Below are 18101 nucleotides of genomic sequence, written 5' to 3'. Positions count from 1 at the left end.
TATAAAGTCCATTCACCTGTCAATTCACCTCATATTGTACTTCAATTAATACCAGTGTGTTAACTGAAACAAAGGACCCCTGAGTTTTGCTGTACTAAAATGATTTTAAATAGAATGCATCTTCCAAGAAGTGGAGCACAGAAACTCTTGACCCAGGGTAGCTAAGCTGAAAAGAAAGACAAAAATCTATTTCCTAGTGTAACCCTGTTTAAATCAATCAGACTGACTTCAGTGATGGCCTTCAAGGGAAAAGGAAAGAGAAATAAAAGCCTGACATTTAAGAAAACACAACAACAATGATACATTTCCTGTAGTTAAATTAATCAGACCTTTGCTTCCAGATCCTACTGTGAGCACAAATGGGATGAGTAGATTTAAAAGCATTCCCTCCCTTCGCTCTTGATTGGTGAATGGGGAGATCACATGGCTTAAAGGGAAATCTTCTTTTAAAGCCTGTGCAGCAATGATAGAAAAAAAGATTAATTGACCCCCACACCCATTCAGTATGTTTGTTTTAACACAGCATGATGGAGACCGTGACTCCCTGCTGGCTGCTCCTGCAAACTATGAGTTCAATTGTCATCTGTGCAGCATACACGATTCACTCAAAACTGATACTTTACCATTTGCTTGACATAATTGAGAGCTAAATACCTAAAAAACAGCAATGTCTTGAATATTAAATGAAAAATTATGGTCCCTGATACAAAACCATCCACATTTCCCCATTCATTTTCTCCATGCGTCCACCAATAAACATTTTAGAGGCAAAAGAAAAGGAAGAAAATGAGAAATTGCCATTGTTCCATTTGGGAGTTATTTAAAAGTTCTCTGACCCCTATAAGGCCTACTCCAAATCAGAAAGCAATAGGCAATACAGAGACGGAAATGACCTCTGCGCACAGGTTACTAAAATGTATCTCTTTAGGGATGTGATTCCTTCGCTTCTGCTTGATAGCCACAGGTCTTGCTTAATTTATTTTCTGTCATCTACCCATTCTCTGGATGATGGACCACCAAGTGTGTTTGTCAGATAATGGATGGATCTGTTCTCCATTTACATCAGTTGTATACTTCCCATTGGTCACAGAGCTTTCTGATGATTTACCACACTCTAAAATTACACCCAGGGGAATTGGCATTCTGCACTTTTTGCTTTGGGAAAGATTATTTCAATTTTAAGAAATAAAATAACTGGGAGAATAAAAGAAAAATCACCCACAATAGTCGACCCACAATCATTAAAGAAAATTAAAATATTCAAAGTCTAGTAATAACATTTGAAAAGAATTTTATATCGCAATTCTTTCTGCAAATAATTTAAAACCAGACTTTGAATATTGCTGTCTTTTAATTAATACTTATGAGCTGATTATCTGTAAACCATTATTTTCCTAAGGTATCTGCATACATTTTACACGACTGAAGTGGTTCCCAAGGTTGTGGCAGGACTAAATGACTCTGCTATTTTTGAGATCTCAAGAAGAATTACAGAAGCACAACTTAGGGCCAAGCTCAGGGCTGAAGCTCCAAACCTGTAAAAGTTTGGAGATGTTTACACTTCTGTTTCACAGATTTTGCCCAGCCTTTGCAGAAAACAAAAAGAGAACACCGTGATCTGGTGCCTCAACCAGCAACTTAATGAGCGTGACAAACAGGTAAGGCAGTCACACCTGTATCTGCAATGCTACAAGCCGGACAACAGCTGTGCTGAAGGGCAGAGGTGGTGAGAGATAAGGGCTGAGATGAAGAAGGGGTAATCCATCAGCAACACTGGAAGGTCCTACCACTCCCATCACCTGAAATACAAACAAAGCACATGACCAGCCTTGACTATTGCAATTTCATGCAACCGTAGTAAGGGAGTCTCAGTTAATAATAATAATAATAATGATAATAATAATAATGCTACTACTACTAATAATAATAATTTGAAGGTTGGGCATGTTACTTTCAATCTGTTCTTGTTGCCTTCTTCTCAAGGCACGTAATGTCTGGAGTCAGATCAAACATTACACTGGATTCAGCCAAGGTTTTGTAGAATGTTGTTTATAGCTAACTATGTAAATAATGAGAGATGAACCAGAAACTATTCTAATCAGGAGACGGGACATACTGACTTGTAGACTCAAAGGAATGTAGTCAAGATACTTTGATGGAGTAAATGCTGACAATGATGATGGCAACAGCTCTATTTGCACTAGGCATTCCAACTACAGATTTATTGCTCAACTAGTTAAGCAGCAGATCCTATTCAATGAAATGCTCTAACATGGTTTCCACATCGTACAAAACCTTGTTGAGACCAGACTCTAGATATTACATAAATGATAATTTTTTTTTCTTCACATAAATCCTAGACTGGCCAACTCATAGTGTCATTTTGCACTAAAACAGGAAAAAAAAAAAATCCTCTTTGCATTTTAAACTCTCCCACCCCAGACTACATCAACTTCTAGCCAATTGTGTAGTCTCCGCCACCCCACTCTCCAACTGGCAGCCCTCAACTCTCAGCGCAACTTGAAGAGGTGAATTGTCAAAGTAGTGCGTGGGAAGCAGCACACCGTGTAGGGATGAGCCCCTGAGTCTCCCCACGTACCACCTTGAAATACACCTCACTATTTTCAGTGTCACCTGAGCGGTCTGTTTTCATGGGAAGGTGGGGCACAAAGTGGTTGACCTGTAAATCTTCCATTCAGAGAAGTCAAAAGCAGAGTTAAATTTTGCAAAATTTCATAAGATTGCCACTTGGCTACTCACCAGATTGACACAGACATTGATCAGTGACCTAAGGTGAGGCAGGAAGGATATGATTGGCTGCCTCTGAAGTGTCAAACAAACCCCTTCAATCAAATTGCTGGCAGGCTCCCACTCAACCTGTCGCCTGGAATACAATATAGGAGCCATTAGCAGCTTGGCTCCCTTCTGGAGACCGGTCTGAAACAAGTGATTGAGACAGTGATTCTGATGCCATCTAAGACAGGATGGGAGTCTGAGACAACAAAGTGCTTCACACGGGATGAAATTTACCCATGTTGTTCCAAAAGTACAGAGCACACTGGGAAAGGAAGAAGATACTGAAAACGTGGCAGAGGCACTCCTGCCCCACTCGACTAATGAGACAAAATCTATTGAAGAAAAAACAGAGATGATGAATGGGTTGCATTTTAAGTTCTCTGGTTTTTAACTTTGAGAGAGGATGAGACTACCATTTCAGGAAACCCATCACATGGGTAATTACTCCCATAAAACTAATCTGACCCCAGGCTGCATTTCTGAAATCTACTTAATCCAACTACAGTTGATCTCATCAGCTTTTAAACCAGACGTACAACTAATTGGATTTATGTGGCTTAACACCTGCCCAAAAGATCACATTACAAAAAAATAGTCTATTTAAAGTGTTCTTTCTTTGCCTCCAATGAAGTGATATTTTTTTGGCTACTTTCTTCAGTAGTTTAACCCAATTAGATGAACATGGGATTTTCTGTAATGAAAGTCAGTCCTGTAAGTGTCTCAATACCACAACAGTCATCCTTGTGGCCCCCAAATAAACAGGTTGGGCCTTACTGATAGCAATACTATTTCCAAATACTATACTGGAAATAATTTCTCAGCTTGTATTTCCTACCAAAATGAACTATCTGCAATGACAAAATGGAAATGTTCATTAATGGGTATATATTGACATTCCTGATGCCTAAGTAACCCACAGGTCAAGTTCAGTCAACATTTCTCTTATTGAATTGAGATCATCGGAAGAAATTACATCCAAAGCAACCCCAAGTTCGCAGCATGCACCCCAAGAAAATTGCCTCCACTGACCAAATCTATGCATTAATCCAGAAATCTACTTTTTAGGAAGCATGATGTTCTTTATAATGGGTTTAGTTATACGACAAATGAGTTATTCTGTGGAGATGATTAACATCTTTAGATACAAAATTATTTAAGAAAAAGAATTTATTTTGACACACCCTTGTAAGACTTAGAAGACTGGCCATTTGCCAAGAGGCACAAATGTTCCATTGAGACCAGTAAAGAACATAGGAGTGCTTTAAGGACAAGCATTTCCAGGCCACTGAAATAAATAACCTTGAAATAATGTATAGGCATTCATCATCATGATATGCAAGAATATGGGAACAAACCATCAGTTACCAGAATTAAATCTTTCAAATTCTTTTGTATAAATTCAACAACTCCTGATGGCTGCATAAATGAAGATGAGCATAGGCTAAAACCTGAAAAGGTTCTGACAAATACACACTAAGCACTACAAATTCTTAAGAGTTACAGTGATTTGGGGTTTAGTTTAAAAGGACATAAAATGTTCTCACTAACCGACTTGAAATTTCCAAGTTAGTGGGTTTTATTTATCAGTTGAACTATCTGCTCACTAGGGTTAAGGATTTTCAAACGGGGCTCAGATCTCTAGGTAGACAGACCGGTTCAGAGTCATCTACTCAGAGGAAGGCTACCGATGGATATTTCTGGACACTGAATGGAGATTAGGTGGTGATAATAGTCACTTAGTACCACTCAAATTAGATGAAAAGGTGAAAATTAGGTATTTGTTATCAATCCTGGGACCTTTTCAGCTGCTGCTTGGCTGATTGTTGTAAAGCTTGGCATTTCTCTAAACTGTTACATAAAATACAGTATTTCTTGAACATCAAATTAATTTTGCTTCTTTCCTTAGTTGTTTTATTTAGAAGGCATACTCTGCCTTATTTCCAAAGGAACTGAAGGATATACATCAAATTCTTATGTGTGGCAGATAAGGAACATAATAGCTGAGAAAAGAATAGATTTTTCAAGATAAATATATATTTTTAAAGAATATGTTATTTCCTCAAAATGTAGATCCTGCTACTTGTGCATCCATATATCTGATTTGCTATGCACATATACCAACAGAAAACTTTCAAGCTACTCAATCAACTCCAGATTGATCCACTACTTTAAAAAAAACACGACAACCCCTAACTCTGAGGCTTGCACTATCAACAGCTGACTAGGAGACCTCCTCACCTCAAAGTAGGCATCTTATGAATTTTGTTGAACATTCTATCCAATCTCTTTAAAATGAGGATCAGGGCCGGCCTCACGGCCTCAGCTGTCCAGTCGGTAATGGGTAGCATTTCCATGATGTAGCGTCGAAGCCCACGGCTCTCCATCGTCTGGGTGTCGTATGGTGCCAGCTTCAGAAGGGAGTGTGCAATTTCTGCCAACCTAAAATGTTTTCCATATTTAAGCATAGAATGCCACAATAAAAATTTTCCAACACAGCACCATGTCAATCACCCTCCTTCCAATTCACCAACTTCCTGAACTAAGAACATTCTGGCACATTATCTCATAATTTGTAAACAAACTTAAAAAAAAAATCAGGATAAAATGAGGTCCATAAATTTCAATTGGTTGATATGTTTCTTAACTCTTTCTAATTTGTAGGTTCCTCCTAGCCTGCTCTTTATTTTGGACATCTTATAATTTATTTGTTGAAAAAATTAGCTGTTTGTCCTGTAGCATTTCCTGCACTCTGGATTTTGCTGGTTAAATCTCTATAGCGTCATTTAATCTATCCCACTGTCCCCATATTTAATTCAATTGGTAGTTAGATCTAGGGGCTAGATCAAAGTAGGTTTTGATTTTCTGGTCAGTGTACTTCACAGGAGACGTGTACTTTCATCAGGAAGCACATGACTCCTCGTGGTCACTCTTTTTATGTCAGCTGCCACTAGTGATCATTACACCGATCCATTAATTTATTAGAAGGCGTACCATGGTACTATTGCATCATTCCTCTTCTCATGGATTAACTGCATCATTTTAATATGGAGAAATTTCTTTTTGATTACTCCAGGAGAAAGAATAAATGCCTAAAAGGAACTACAGTTTAAGAGTTCCCCAGGAGACTCTGACGAGCACTCCGGTTTAGGAATCAGAGCCAAGCCACTGCATCTCTAACACTCGAATTGCTCTACCCCATCTGACTAGTGCCAAGGATGGAGAATTCGCTACTCATAAATGGGTAAATATTGACATTCCTGATGCCTAAGTAGCCCACAGGTCAAGTTCAGTCAACATTTCTCTTGCTGAATTGAGATCATCTGAAAAAATTAAATCCAAAGCAACTTCAAGGCAGTTCATCCCATCTTTGGAGGTCTACAACATAAAAAGCTCTCCATACTATGTTCCCAAGTTCCCTCCGTTTCTTTCTCCTATGCTTAGTCTGGAAGCTTGAATTCAGTGCATCTTCTCCATGGCAACCCTTCATTGTCAAGAAATAGTTATTGTTTCTTCATCCCCACTTGTCTTCTCTCCAGATTGAACATTCACATTGTCCTTCTGGAAATTGTGTGTGAATGTGCATGTTTTAAAAAAAATCATTTTAAACAGCCTGTTCATTCTTTTGTTTCTCTTGTTCTCACAAATGTGCCACACAGAAAATAATTCTTTACTTTTCAGGTTGTGTGTATGACAGATAAATGTATACCTACATGCACATATTTCTTTTCCCTTATTATTTTGTATGTAACGTTGAGAAATTATCAATCTATTTTAATCTTGAAACAATATTTAGAACTGAATTTGAGTCACTTTACAGATTATTACCTGAATTTCTCTAATCCCTGATCATTTTACAAAATGAATTTGCTTTAAGTATAAAACAAAAATTTCCTTTAATACAGTTTTTTTGCTGTACTATCACATGAATAACTTCTTGGTAAAAAACATTCATTCCTATGATCCTTTCCCAATGAGAACAGAAGAGATTTTCCCCTTGAGAGGGAGAGGGAGAAAGGAGAGGGGAAGCTGTAGAGAGGTAGGGAGGGGAGGAGAGGGAGGGGGAGAGGAAGAGGGCGAAAGGGGGGGAGGGGAGGGAGGGAGGGGGAGAGAGAGAGAGAGAGAGAGAGAGAGAGAGAGGAGAGAATTTGCAGATCTTACTATCCTACTATCCTGCTGCTTTGGCAGCTCTGGGTTGGTCAAATGAGGCAATACATTACTTTAGGGCAGAGACTATCTAACCAAGAATGTTTTCCCTGAGAGCCTTGCAGTCAACTATATATTTTGCAAGTTCAGGCGTATATATTGCCTCAATACTGCTTCTTGGCTCTTTGGCTCAAATCAAATATTTCCTGAAAGTGTCTCTTCTATTTTTTATATCATCCCATTTGTTTTTTTGTTTTTTTAAATCAACCCTCTCTCCTGGAGTGATATGATCCATTCTTATGACTTTAAACAGCACCTACATGCCCACAATTCCAAAATGTATATATTTAGCTCTGACTTCTGCATATACCCAAATGTGTATATTTTTTATAAGAGAAAACCTTAATTATACCTGTTGATTGGTGTAGGGTCAAAGTATACGGATCTGCCCCTATTCAGCAATACAGAGTATCTCTGGCCAGAGATCGTGACCAGGTCCACTTTTATCAACAGCTTATTGTGAGAAATTGCATTAATAGAGAACATTTAATCTATTTCCTGGCAGTAAAAATTTTGCCTACCCGCCAGTAGATCCAGGCCATGAAATAACTGTGCTCTTGAATGACATTATCCTGGCTCCATATAGGTTGCTCTTGGCTGGATCCCATTATGATGTTATGGCAACTTTCAGGACCAACAGGCATCTGGCCACATGAAACTGGCACTTTATCTATTATGGGATGTTGTTGAGGACATTGTTCATCCCACCACTCTTTCCTTTTAACACCAACCAGGAGACATTTCTTGTTCTTTGTATTTTAAAAAAGTGATGTTTTACCAAACACCTAGTTGTTTTTATTTTATTGACACTATGATTTTTTAATTGATCATTTCCCTTTCATTGCTTTGATAACTCAGAAGCTCAAAGTCAAATTTATGATTCATGAAGAGCATCTAGTGTGATCAAGTCACATGGATTCCCTGTGCTAATCTTACCAGAAACATAATTATTTACCTGAATTTTCCACATTGTTCTGACTCTCTAATTTGCATATTCTATCCCTTTGTATCCTGTAATTTTCTAAGTTGCCTCAAGTACTTTGAAAAATGATAAATACATAAATACCCATGTGACATATAGTACTAGCAACACTGCATTATAGTTATTTTCTATGTGTGCCTCTTGTGTTGGACTGTGATTATGTGAGGACCAGGACATTATTTTACATCCCCAGTATCTAGCTTAGTATTTAGATCGTTCTTTTTTTGGGGTGGGGAGGTGGGGGGCTGGGGAAACGGGGAATCTATTTCAATGTCTTTATTAACTCCTAAAAAAGTACATTCCAATGTATTTCAAAGCGATCTAGAGATCCTGGAGGGGGCTTGGAAGTCCATATTTGGATCATTTTCATTAGCGTTAGTATCTACTGGACTCATATTAACTAACTCAGAGCAAGGCACCCAGCTAAATCAACTAACTCAGAGCAAGGCACCCAGCTAAATCATTTGAACTACAGCTCATTCAACCTTTAATAGGGTTTGGGCTCTAGAGGGAGCTCCCGGCCACTCTGACTCATCCTTTCTTTCCCCTCCCTCCAAATGCCTTCAAAAGTATAGATACAGATGGTCAAGTTATAGGACGATTACTAACCTATGGTCATTTTCTTTCTTTCTCTCTCTCTCTCTCTCTCTCTCTCTCTCTCTCTCTCTCTCTCTCTCTCTCTCTCTCGATCTGTCTTTCTCACAATATCTATCTTTCAGAAATCTTTTCCACTTTCTGCCACAAAATGGCTGTCAGCAGTAGTGATTCTCTGACTCTGGAAATGTGATGTTGCTCTGTTCAGAGAATTACTTAGATCGGCTAGCCATGATCAGTAGGAAAAGAAGGGGGATGGACTGAAAGAAGCACTGGGTTGCTATGGCAACGAGATCTTAACACTCTAAACTTTCCTCCCCTTTCCCAGTGCAAGAGCTGAAATTCTCTGTGTGAAATAAGCTCTTCCCTATTACTGCACAGCAGGGAGTGTAAAGCTCTGGAATTCTGGGTGTGTCAACGACTCAGAGAATGTGAAATTAGCCTGGAAGGAGAAAGGGCCTGTGTTCTCTATATATTTCTAGCTTTTCCCTCATTTAGTACATTCCAAAATTTTTAATGGATAATTTTAAGAAGAAAAAACCAACAACAACAAAGTCAATAATCAGGAAGTTGGCATGTTTTGCCAAACTGTAATATTATTTCTGAATGGCTAGAACCTAAGTCTATCTTTAGCGTTATAGATATACCAAACTTTTCAAGCGAGTATTTTTGTTACCCGTGGAATTTTCCTTTCAAGAAACTTTTATGCCTCTTTACAGTTGTTGGACATCTGAATGGAAGTTTCTCTGGGATCATATTCCTTCTAAGGAATTTGAAAATACAAACACAGCCTTTATAATTAGAGTAACAAGTGAGATGGCATCTCTATAGGAAGAAGGAAATATGAGGGCTCCGATACGCAATTCTAGGGCCTCTTCCTGGCACATCAGGAGTTAAAATTTTCAAATGATGACTACCACCATCCAGTTCAGAATTTTTACCTGGGGTACTGTTTTGAAACATTGGGAGGCTATCACGCACAATTTGCATAAAGCGTAAAGCAGATTCACCCAAGCCAAGTGTGGCTCAGAGCTAAAACTGCTCACTTCCCTTCCTCAGGTGGTGTAGGGGCAGAGCAAGTCCTGGAACAGAAATCAGCAATGCATGTTTCATGTCAAATAATAAACAGGAAACACTCAATTCTTGTGAAAAATTTGTATCTGGGTAGTAAACAGTACTTGGAAGAAGGCTACTTTTCTATGAATGCAGGTGATGAAATTTCCCTTTCGCTCTCTTTTATTGAGGATTAAATACAGGGACTTTGCTTTTCTGTCTTTAAGAGCACTTTCCCCTGTCCACTCTGAGATCCTTTTTGACGAACTTACAATATGTTTTCCCAGAGGGCCTTGTACAATATGCATCGAAGCCACAGGAAACAAATCATTCTGAGTCTCCCACGTTCTGGTCCTGGGGATTCTTCCTCCCCCTACCCACATCTCAAACAGATGGCCCAAGCTGTGTCCACACTCAGGGGCAAGGAAAACAAGAACAGTACCTCATGTGGGACTTCACATCCAGTAGTTCCAGAGCGGTGACCCGTGGTTCCCCAGCCAGGTTTTGTAAGATCTTCAGCCTTGGCCCGCAGTGCTTGTAGAATTCTGTGCAAATATTCAGCAGGGACTCTCGGGGTCTTCTGAACTCCTCCCGAGCAATTCGTTCATCCAGTTCCTCTCTGGGAAGGCCTTGCCCTTCCTCCAGCAAGTGAAGGTTTTCCCTGGGGAATTATAAAAGGTTAACTGGGAGCCTGAAAATGTGTGTGTATGGCAACTCTGAGAAGAGGGTATCACACTGAAGAAAAATATAGATTCCTTCATTATATAAATGTTAATGAATCAGTAGGGTGGGGCCTAGGAAAAACTCACCTGAAGGGTAAAGGAAGTTTATCATCCTAAAGGAGACCACCATCCTAAATTGTAGTGGCTTTACATTAGCCAGTTCCTGAGGATTTACCCAGAAATAATACACCATCCATTAATTAAATCTAATGGAACTAACCCAGCTCACAAGCAATCATCACAAAATGTCAGAATTAGAATGAAATTACAGCTGGCTTTCCATACCTGATAAAGTGCAGTTTGGCTCCTTGTTCCTGGTACCTGGGAGTAAGATAAACAGTTTGCATAACTATCAGAGCAAGACCAGGGGCCCTGTGGTGGGGCTTCCTAAGGATTTTTCTTATGAAAAGCCCTCAAAGCTATACATTTTGATAAACTCACAAATACACATATAGTAATCCTAAAATATAGAATTTTTAGCTTTCATTTGGTTGCCACATATGCTGCAATTATAGCTGCTATGAAAGTTGTTTCATTGCCATATAATTTGTTGAAAGACAGATATAAAAGACATATAAATTCATGGAATATAGCCAAATGAGGGGAATTTTTGAAAACTTTGAAAGTAAAGTAAATCTAAGATATAGTTATAATACCATATGCTCTCTTTGTGATCAAAGGAAGAAATATGGCTGACTTTCTTTCAGTCATGGAGATTTATTGCTTTATGACCAACTGATAATAGAACTTTAGGAACCTTTTTTTTCCATTCACCTTTCATATAGTAGTTGAATCTAGCCCCTAAATATCACTTAAATTATAATAATTTTTTCTCCATGTAAGAAATCGAGGCATGAGTTAACTATCACATCAGGTAACTTATAGTTGAGTTTGGAATTTGTTTTATTTTTAATATAACTGTACATGTATAATGAGCAGGATATTTACGTAAACTAACTTTACATAAATAATGATACAGACTTTAAAATGTGCTTCAAAGAGATTGGAAAATTAGTTTCTCCTTATGATCTTCCTGCTAAATACTCCATACTGGGAAAAGAGAACCTTCAAACTGACTTTGTGTTTGTCCTATCTTAAATCTTCGTTCAGGAAGAAGCTAATTATGTGTAAACTCTGTGTGTGTGTGTGTGTGTGTGTGTGTGTGTGTGTGTATTAGAGTATTTAGGGGTTAATACAGACAGAATGAAGCAGGTGAAATATTAAAGTGTCTGAGTTACACCAAAACAGTGAAGGAGATTAAGTCAAAGACCCTGAAAGCATCATTTAAGGGCCTAAGGCACTTTGGATGAAATGTCTGTGGAAAATCTGTCCAGATGAAAGAAAGTTGACTCTGCATAACTGCCCCGGAATGAGAAACCACCTCCTGATTATTATTGTTTTATTTGCCTTTTTCTTGGAGGCAAATGAAACAACACTGGAATAGTTCAAAGACCACCCAGGAGGCAGAGAACATTTTGTATATCCATGCAAACAAACGGACACATATGCCAATTTATGAAGGTCGCTTGGATTTCTCGCTGACATTTTCAAAAGAAGACTTGGTTATTTTCTTGAACTCTAAACTCTCACCTTCTTTCCTTTTCCTTGGAGATTTTCACACTTAACATTGACTAATTTTAGGATTCCTTTCATTCCCAACAGCTGAGATTCGGTTGTATGAAATTGAGAGACCATAGAAGAATAAGGCTGGTAAATTACCTGGTGTTCACCCCAGACGACATGGTGTGGTTGGCTGTGGTGGTCCCTTTATGACCTTGGTCACACCTACTCATCTGTGGGGCTGTCATGGGCCTGCAGCAATGACAGTAACCACCGCAACAGAATTAGAAACATTTATGAAATCTTCACGTTATAGAAGCTCACGTAAGTTTTAAGGTGGAGTCTCTAAAGGACACACTATCTAGCTTTGGGCTTTTCTGTCACACTCTTTTGCTGTCTCTGTTCTGAGAGGCACTTTAAAGTTGATTCCCAAGGGTCTATCAGCTCACCATGATTTAAGGTCTTCCACCTGGTTCTGAGTAATAAACTATGACTCTTCAAACCAGACATTTATGAAATCAGGCTTCTAAGTCTGTACTGATTAAGTAAGAGTTAAGAGCTCACTTGTTTTCAATTCTACAGATGCCAGGATGTTCACCATTCTAGATAACAAGAAAAAGGTAAAGGTCTACACACCATTTTGGCCACCTACACCATAAGCAACCACTCTATTTTTTTCTGAGAAACTACAAAGGAACGAAAGAATCTTTCTAGTCAAAATTATACCTCAGACTACCCAGGGAAGTGAGTAAATTAGTGTCTATTATAAGTCAGTAATTAAGATGCTTAGAAATTTCTTTGAATCATCTCATCTTATAGCTGCAGGGTTCACTTTAAATATTCGGTAAATTTTGCCTCTGTATCAACTTTTGAGACATGGAGGTGATAATGCAGCTTTTCAAAGCAATTGCTTGTGTAAACCCTTTAAGGTTTGTTGCTCTGATTTTCTGTGGCTGGAAAGTGAGGAAGCTTTTAACAATCACACCAGACCTTCTCTTTCTGTGCTTTGCTGTGGAGGCAGAATTTAAAGATGGTCCCAAATCCTTCACCCCTGGGTGTTACTCCAATGATTATGTTACATTATATGGCAAAAGGGAGATTATCTGGCTATGTCTAATCTCATCACACCAGCCTTTAAAAAGCAGAGATTTTTTTTTTTCTTTCTCTCACTAGGGTCAAAGAGATTCAAAGCATGGGGACTCAAGGTACCATTGCTAGATGGAAGATAGAGGAGAGAAGGCAGGTGACTTCTAAAAGTATAGCATGGTCCCTGGCTGACAGTCAGAAAGAAAAGACCTAAAGCTGCATGATATTGGATTTTGCCAAAATTGTGAAAGAGCTTGGAAGTGGATTTTCCCCAGAACCTTCAGATGAGAGCCTAGACTGATATCTTGACTTTGGCCTTGTGAGACCCTGAGCACAGAGAACAGCTGAGCTTGCCCTGACTTCCAGCAACAGCAATATGAGATAGTAAATGGGTTTTGTCTCCAGTCTCCCAGTTCATGGTAATGTATTACACAACAACAGAATACTAATACTATTAGGTTGGTGCAAAAGTAATGGCGGTTTTTGCAATTATTTTTAACCTTTGAAACCGCAATTACTTTTGCACCAACCTAATAATCCATTTGTAATATCCATATTTATGCATTACCACCTATATAACTGTTAATTTTTTTTCATGAATAAAGAAATTAAGAGTGTAGAAGTGAAATGTGATTCTTCTTATATTCTTTTTGTAAAAACAGGAAAGCCAATTTTATTGTGAATAATTACAACCAACCAATAAGGCTAGTTTTCCATTCTACCAAAAGAATATTAAATGCACTAGAATATTAAATCCACATAATTTTAAATGTCAGAGTTCCATCTATAATTCTTTGTGGAGTTTTGGTTAAGTCAATTTTGGATAAGTTAATTGATTTATCCTTATAAAAGAAACTAGAAAAGATGAAGCACCGATATTACATAATATAAGGAGAAATAACTAAAATGGTACTTGGGGGAAATTGATTGCTCTTCTCTCCTCTATTTGCAGGAAGCGACTAGTGACATAATCAGATGGGTGCAGAAAGAAGAGTGCAAGTCTGATATTTCTCCTTTGGATGTTCTTCCTCCCAGGACTTGCCTGAAACCGTCATCAAAGCACTGAGACTACTTCCCATTGGAAGAGGCACTTTGTCATGGTTCCCTGTTCCACTGCTTCCCAGCTCCTCACTTTAGGCGCATATGAGCACTTGAACAGTGATAGTCCACCCAAGGCTTCTGGGCTACATTCTGCCTGCCTAGGTTGCCAATGTAGCTTAGGGTTAGAAACTAAACATACAAGTATATCGACTTAATGAATCAGTCTTACGCCCTCTCTCACTTGCTGTGCATGCTGAGAAAGTCCTCCCTGGACTGAGGGACTTTGGCTAGCCTGCTCCTCAACACAGCAAGACGGGGCTGGGAAAGTTGGTGCTTTTGGTGTGGGTAAATCACAGGCAGAATTTTTGGCTAAGGATGTGACCAAATGGGAGGAGAGAAGACACCAATCCTTTGAAGAAGGCTTCTTCACTTCCACTCTAGGGAAGAATATCTTCTTCCATCTAATTAGAACAAAAGTCAATCATTTGCAGTGCAGTGTCTTACATCCGCCTTCCCCACTCTTCTCCTTCAGTCTTCTGTCCCTGCTCTATGTCTACCCTCCCCCCCAAATCTGGCCTTTCAATGCCTTCTGCTTCTGCACTCAAGAATCTGGTGACAGGTCTAACTTCTTGGAATTCTGTGTAAGGCTGAACTCAATTGTCAATTTACCTTTGCCATTTCCACTCTCTCAGCGCTCTTTTCTCAGCACTATTGAGTCTTGCCCAACAGAGAATCTGTTAATTCTAACATTAGAATAAAATCTTGTAGTTTGTGTTTGTCCTGCAGTTCTTGAAGTTACAGTAAAAGTAGAAGTCTTTACAAACAATAAAATAATAGAAGACTGCTTAGTTGGAATTGCAGACATTTCATGTTTCATAAAATAAGAGCTAGTAGAAATGTAGATCATATTTTCATATTCACTAAATTGGTCCTTTTACAAAAGATTTGTTTACTACTGGGTTAAAACTGCCACAGACGCTCACCAAGCTACATGCGGATGTACTTGTGTGTTTAGCAATCATGGTACAATAATAATAATTAGTGTTATTGTGATAATTATAATAATAAAATTGTTATCATTCAGAGTACTTAGCACTATTTATCCAAATAATTTAGGCAGCGTGTGCAGTTTTAAGCCATAAAGGGCTGAGTTTGGGCAGATAACTGTAAATAAAGACTGAGTTTTATTTCATCTTTTTTTCCTTCATCTTTTCAGTCAATATATAGAGCTTAAGCCTGTGGACATTTCTGACAATGGGATTACCTGGTGAGGACCTCTACACTGTATAGGAGGGCCTGTAGGGATGTTGCAAGCGCAGCTGTGGCAGCAATCTCCTCTCGGGCAGCAGGCACTGTCTCCACTTGTGATGTCTGCCTCTTTAGCTTTTGTAGATAACATGGGACTAAAGCTTCCAAGACCATCAGCATCTGAAGACTATATCCACAGAAAAAAAACCAAGTCACATTTTACTTTTGTTGGTTGTGGCATATTTAGGAGCACGCATAAATGAAAAGACAAACATTGAAATTTGACATGGGAAAACTGGCAAGAATAATGATCAAATCCTGTAACACAAAAGCTCAAAATGACAGAAACTCTAACGGGCAAACTTTGATTTAGGCCAAAATAAAATAAGTCCTCCCAAAAAACCTAATCAATGAATTAAATCTTTATTGTAAATTTTATGTGGAAAGAAAATAATCTCAATGAAAATAACTTTGATAAAATAAAATGCAAATAGAAATGAAAAGTTGAAAGTGATTTATTTGCAACTTGAAATGATTGATCAAGGAATTAAACAGGCATACAGAAATTAGCTTTAGAAAATAATCCCTTAATAAAATTTATCACTGTAGGAATAGTTAGGATGGAGATGTTTATATTTGCAAAGTCAGAGTCAAAATATACTTGGGGTCAAAATATCCACTCGGTTAAAATAGAATAGCTGCAATAGTCGGGTCAACATTTTTCTACACTGATTGATAACCATATATAGATTTAAGGAGGAATATGAGAGTATGCCAAATTGATGATAAGGAGATTGTCATGAGGCAGAGAGAATTAAGCATTTGAAATAATGTGTAAGTCTGCAAAGCCTCAAGTAATCTTTACATCCCAAGTAGGTTACCTTATTTTACTTTCAGATCAGCTTTAGTTTTCTACCCAGTATTCCATAAATCACCTGATCTAAAGATGTTTCAGGATAGGCTTGATTATTAGGTTGGAAATGGACTGGTGTGAATGGACAGATGCAAGTTCTCCGGCATCCCTTACCAGGAGAATCACTGGTCATATTCCCTTTCACTTCAAACCTGAGTCAGAGTCACAACTCATCCCAAGACCAAGAGATCATCAACTGCTCTGGGGAGGTCGACCAATGGAGGTGACTCTAGTTTAGACCAGAGCTAGCATCTTGGAATTGGGATGATACTCAGACAAGATTTATATTCCTGTGTTTTGTGTGACAGGAGTTCGTAGTCCCAATTCTTTGAATTTACATCAGAAAGTCACTAAACTTCTTAGATCTGGCAGTCTTAACAGCGGAGCAACATCCTGGAACACTTTATCAGCCCATACTTCTCTCAAAGTAAGAGAAAGCAGAGGCAAAAGCTATATGATGTTTATGGCTAACCGTCAAATTTTCTCAAACTATTTTTTGACCACAAAGGACTACCAGGGAAGGAATTACAAATGAGGAAAATAGGAAAACTGAAACAGTTGGCTGTTGTTTGATTCATTCATTCCATAAGTGTTTACTATTACATCTTCCATGGAACAAAGCACCATGTCGGACACTGGAAGATTTACACAGATATACCAAACATGTGGTAGCATATAGTCTGGTGCTTTGTTTACAAGTTAGGTATTATCGGAAAAGATCAAAGACTGAGAAGTATAGAGGGAGAAAGTGCCTAATGTTGATATAACTGGGGAGGCGAAAGGGTTTGTTAATCCAGAATTATGGAATAGTTAAAGGAACGCAATTCTATTGTTTTTAAGGATGTAAACTACATCGAGGAGGCTATCTGTGGTTCACTTGAATTACTGTCTCTGCCTTTTGAAGAATTATTTTAATAGAGAGATGAGACTGATTTTCATTTCACATAGTAGTATATATCTCAGACCTAAGCCAACATCCTGGAATTGGGATGATACTCTCTATATGAGTCTTTTGAATTCCTTACACTTAGCAAAATAACAGGTAAGATATATTCTTGCTCTTTGTGAGACAGGAGTTCTTATTGCTCCTTGAAAGGAGTTTCCTTAAATAGTTTAAAAGTCTATTCTAAACTTGTATTTGCTATTAATTTGTATTATACGTGAGGATATTTTCTAAACAAGACTAAACATCTTAGCTACTGCAAAAAATTCCAAATTAGGGGATTTCAAGTTAATGAAGACTTACTGTATGTTCCAGTGCCTGTGCTATGACAAGTTTCCTAAAATTCAGTTTTTGAAAACTTACTTGCCGGAATGTTACAGGCTGATTAGCAAACATAACCTTTGTATTCGTTCACTTTTATTTCTTTTGCTATATTTACTTGTCATGAGGCACAGAATAAAGGGCTGCCGTTACCTTCTGAATGACTCAGGAGCGTATGCCACCACCGTAACACAGAGCTTAATGGCCTCACTGATAGAAAATGTCAGGTCTTCGTTTCCATAGCAGAAATCTGAAGGGACAGAAGGTCAAGGCACACAATCAGAGTAGATTTTACCAGGAGTAAAGAACTTATCACTCTTACCATTTTCTTTCCAGTTATGTTTTCTAGCCATTTTTTTGTCAGACTTGGTTCCTAAACTCTGAACACTATAATTATCTTCATCTACAGGGACTGAAAATTTTGGTTTTTTACTTTTGAATAATCAGATGAAAAATAAAAGCACTTTTTTTTGTGGGGTAGTTTTTTTCTTTTTTTTTTTTAAGTCTCACCTACTAGAGATATCAAAGGGCATTTGGATGGTCTACAGTCAGACGTGAGACTTTATTTTTGAATTATCTCTACTTCTAATAATACATGATAATAAAAGACCATTTTGGTGGGTTATTTATTCACTTACA

The 18101-nt window shown here is 38.2% G+C and overlaps 1 protein-coding gene across 14 annotated transcripts in view; it reads right to left on the bottom strand.

Moving 5' to 3' along the window:
* UNC80 (unc-80 subunit of NALCN channel complex) overlaps nt 1-18101 on the bottom strand; it is a 187451-nt gene that overhangs the window by 23783 nt on the left and 145567 nt on the right. For all 14 annotated transcript variants that reach the window (XM_019726978.3, XM_019726980.3, XM_019726986.3 and 11 more), the window contains 9 exons: nt 17616-17712; nt 15302-15472; nt 12070-12162; nt 10636-10671; nt 10071-10289; nt 5035-5235; nt 2761-2884; nt 1674-1799; nt 330-453 (listed from right to left, as the gene is read on the bottom strand). In XM_019726978.3, coding sequence (XP_019582537.3) covers nt 330-453; nt 1674-1799; nt 2761-2884; nt 5035-5235; nt 10071-10289; nt 10636-10671; nt 12070-12162; nt 15302-15472; nt 17616-17712 — 1191 coding nt within the window. The remainder of the gene's footprint in view (nt 1-329; nt 454-1673; nt 1800-2760; nt 2885-5034; nt 5236-10070; nt 10290-10635; nt 10672-12069; nt 12163-15301; nt 15473-17615; nt 17713-18101) is intronic.

The sequence above is a fragment of the Rhinolophus sinicus genome, chromosome 17, assembly GCF_057876585.1.
Source record: "Rhinolophus sinicus isolate RSI-liver-muscle chromosome 17, RSI-T2T, whole genome shotgun sequence".
NCBI classification, from domain to species: domain Eukaryota; kingdom Metazoa; phylum Chordata; class Mammalia; order Chiroptera; family Rhinolophidae; genus Rhinolophus; species Rhinolophus sinicus.
The sequence above is the reverse complement of the archived record's forward strand: the minus strand, read 5'-3'. Positions and strand labels throughout refer to the sequence as shown.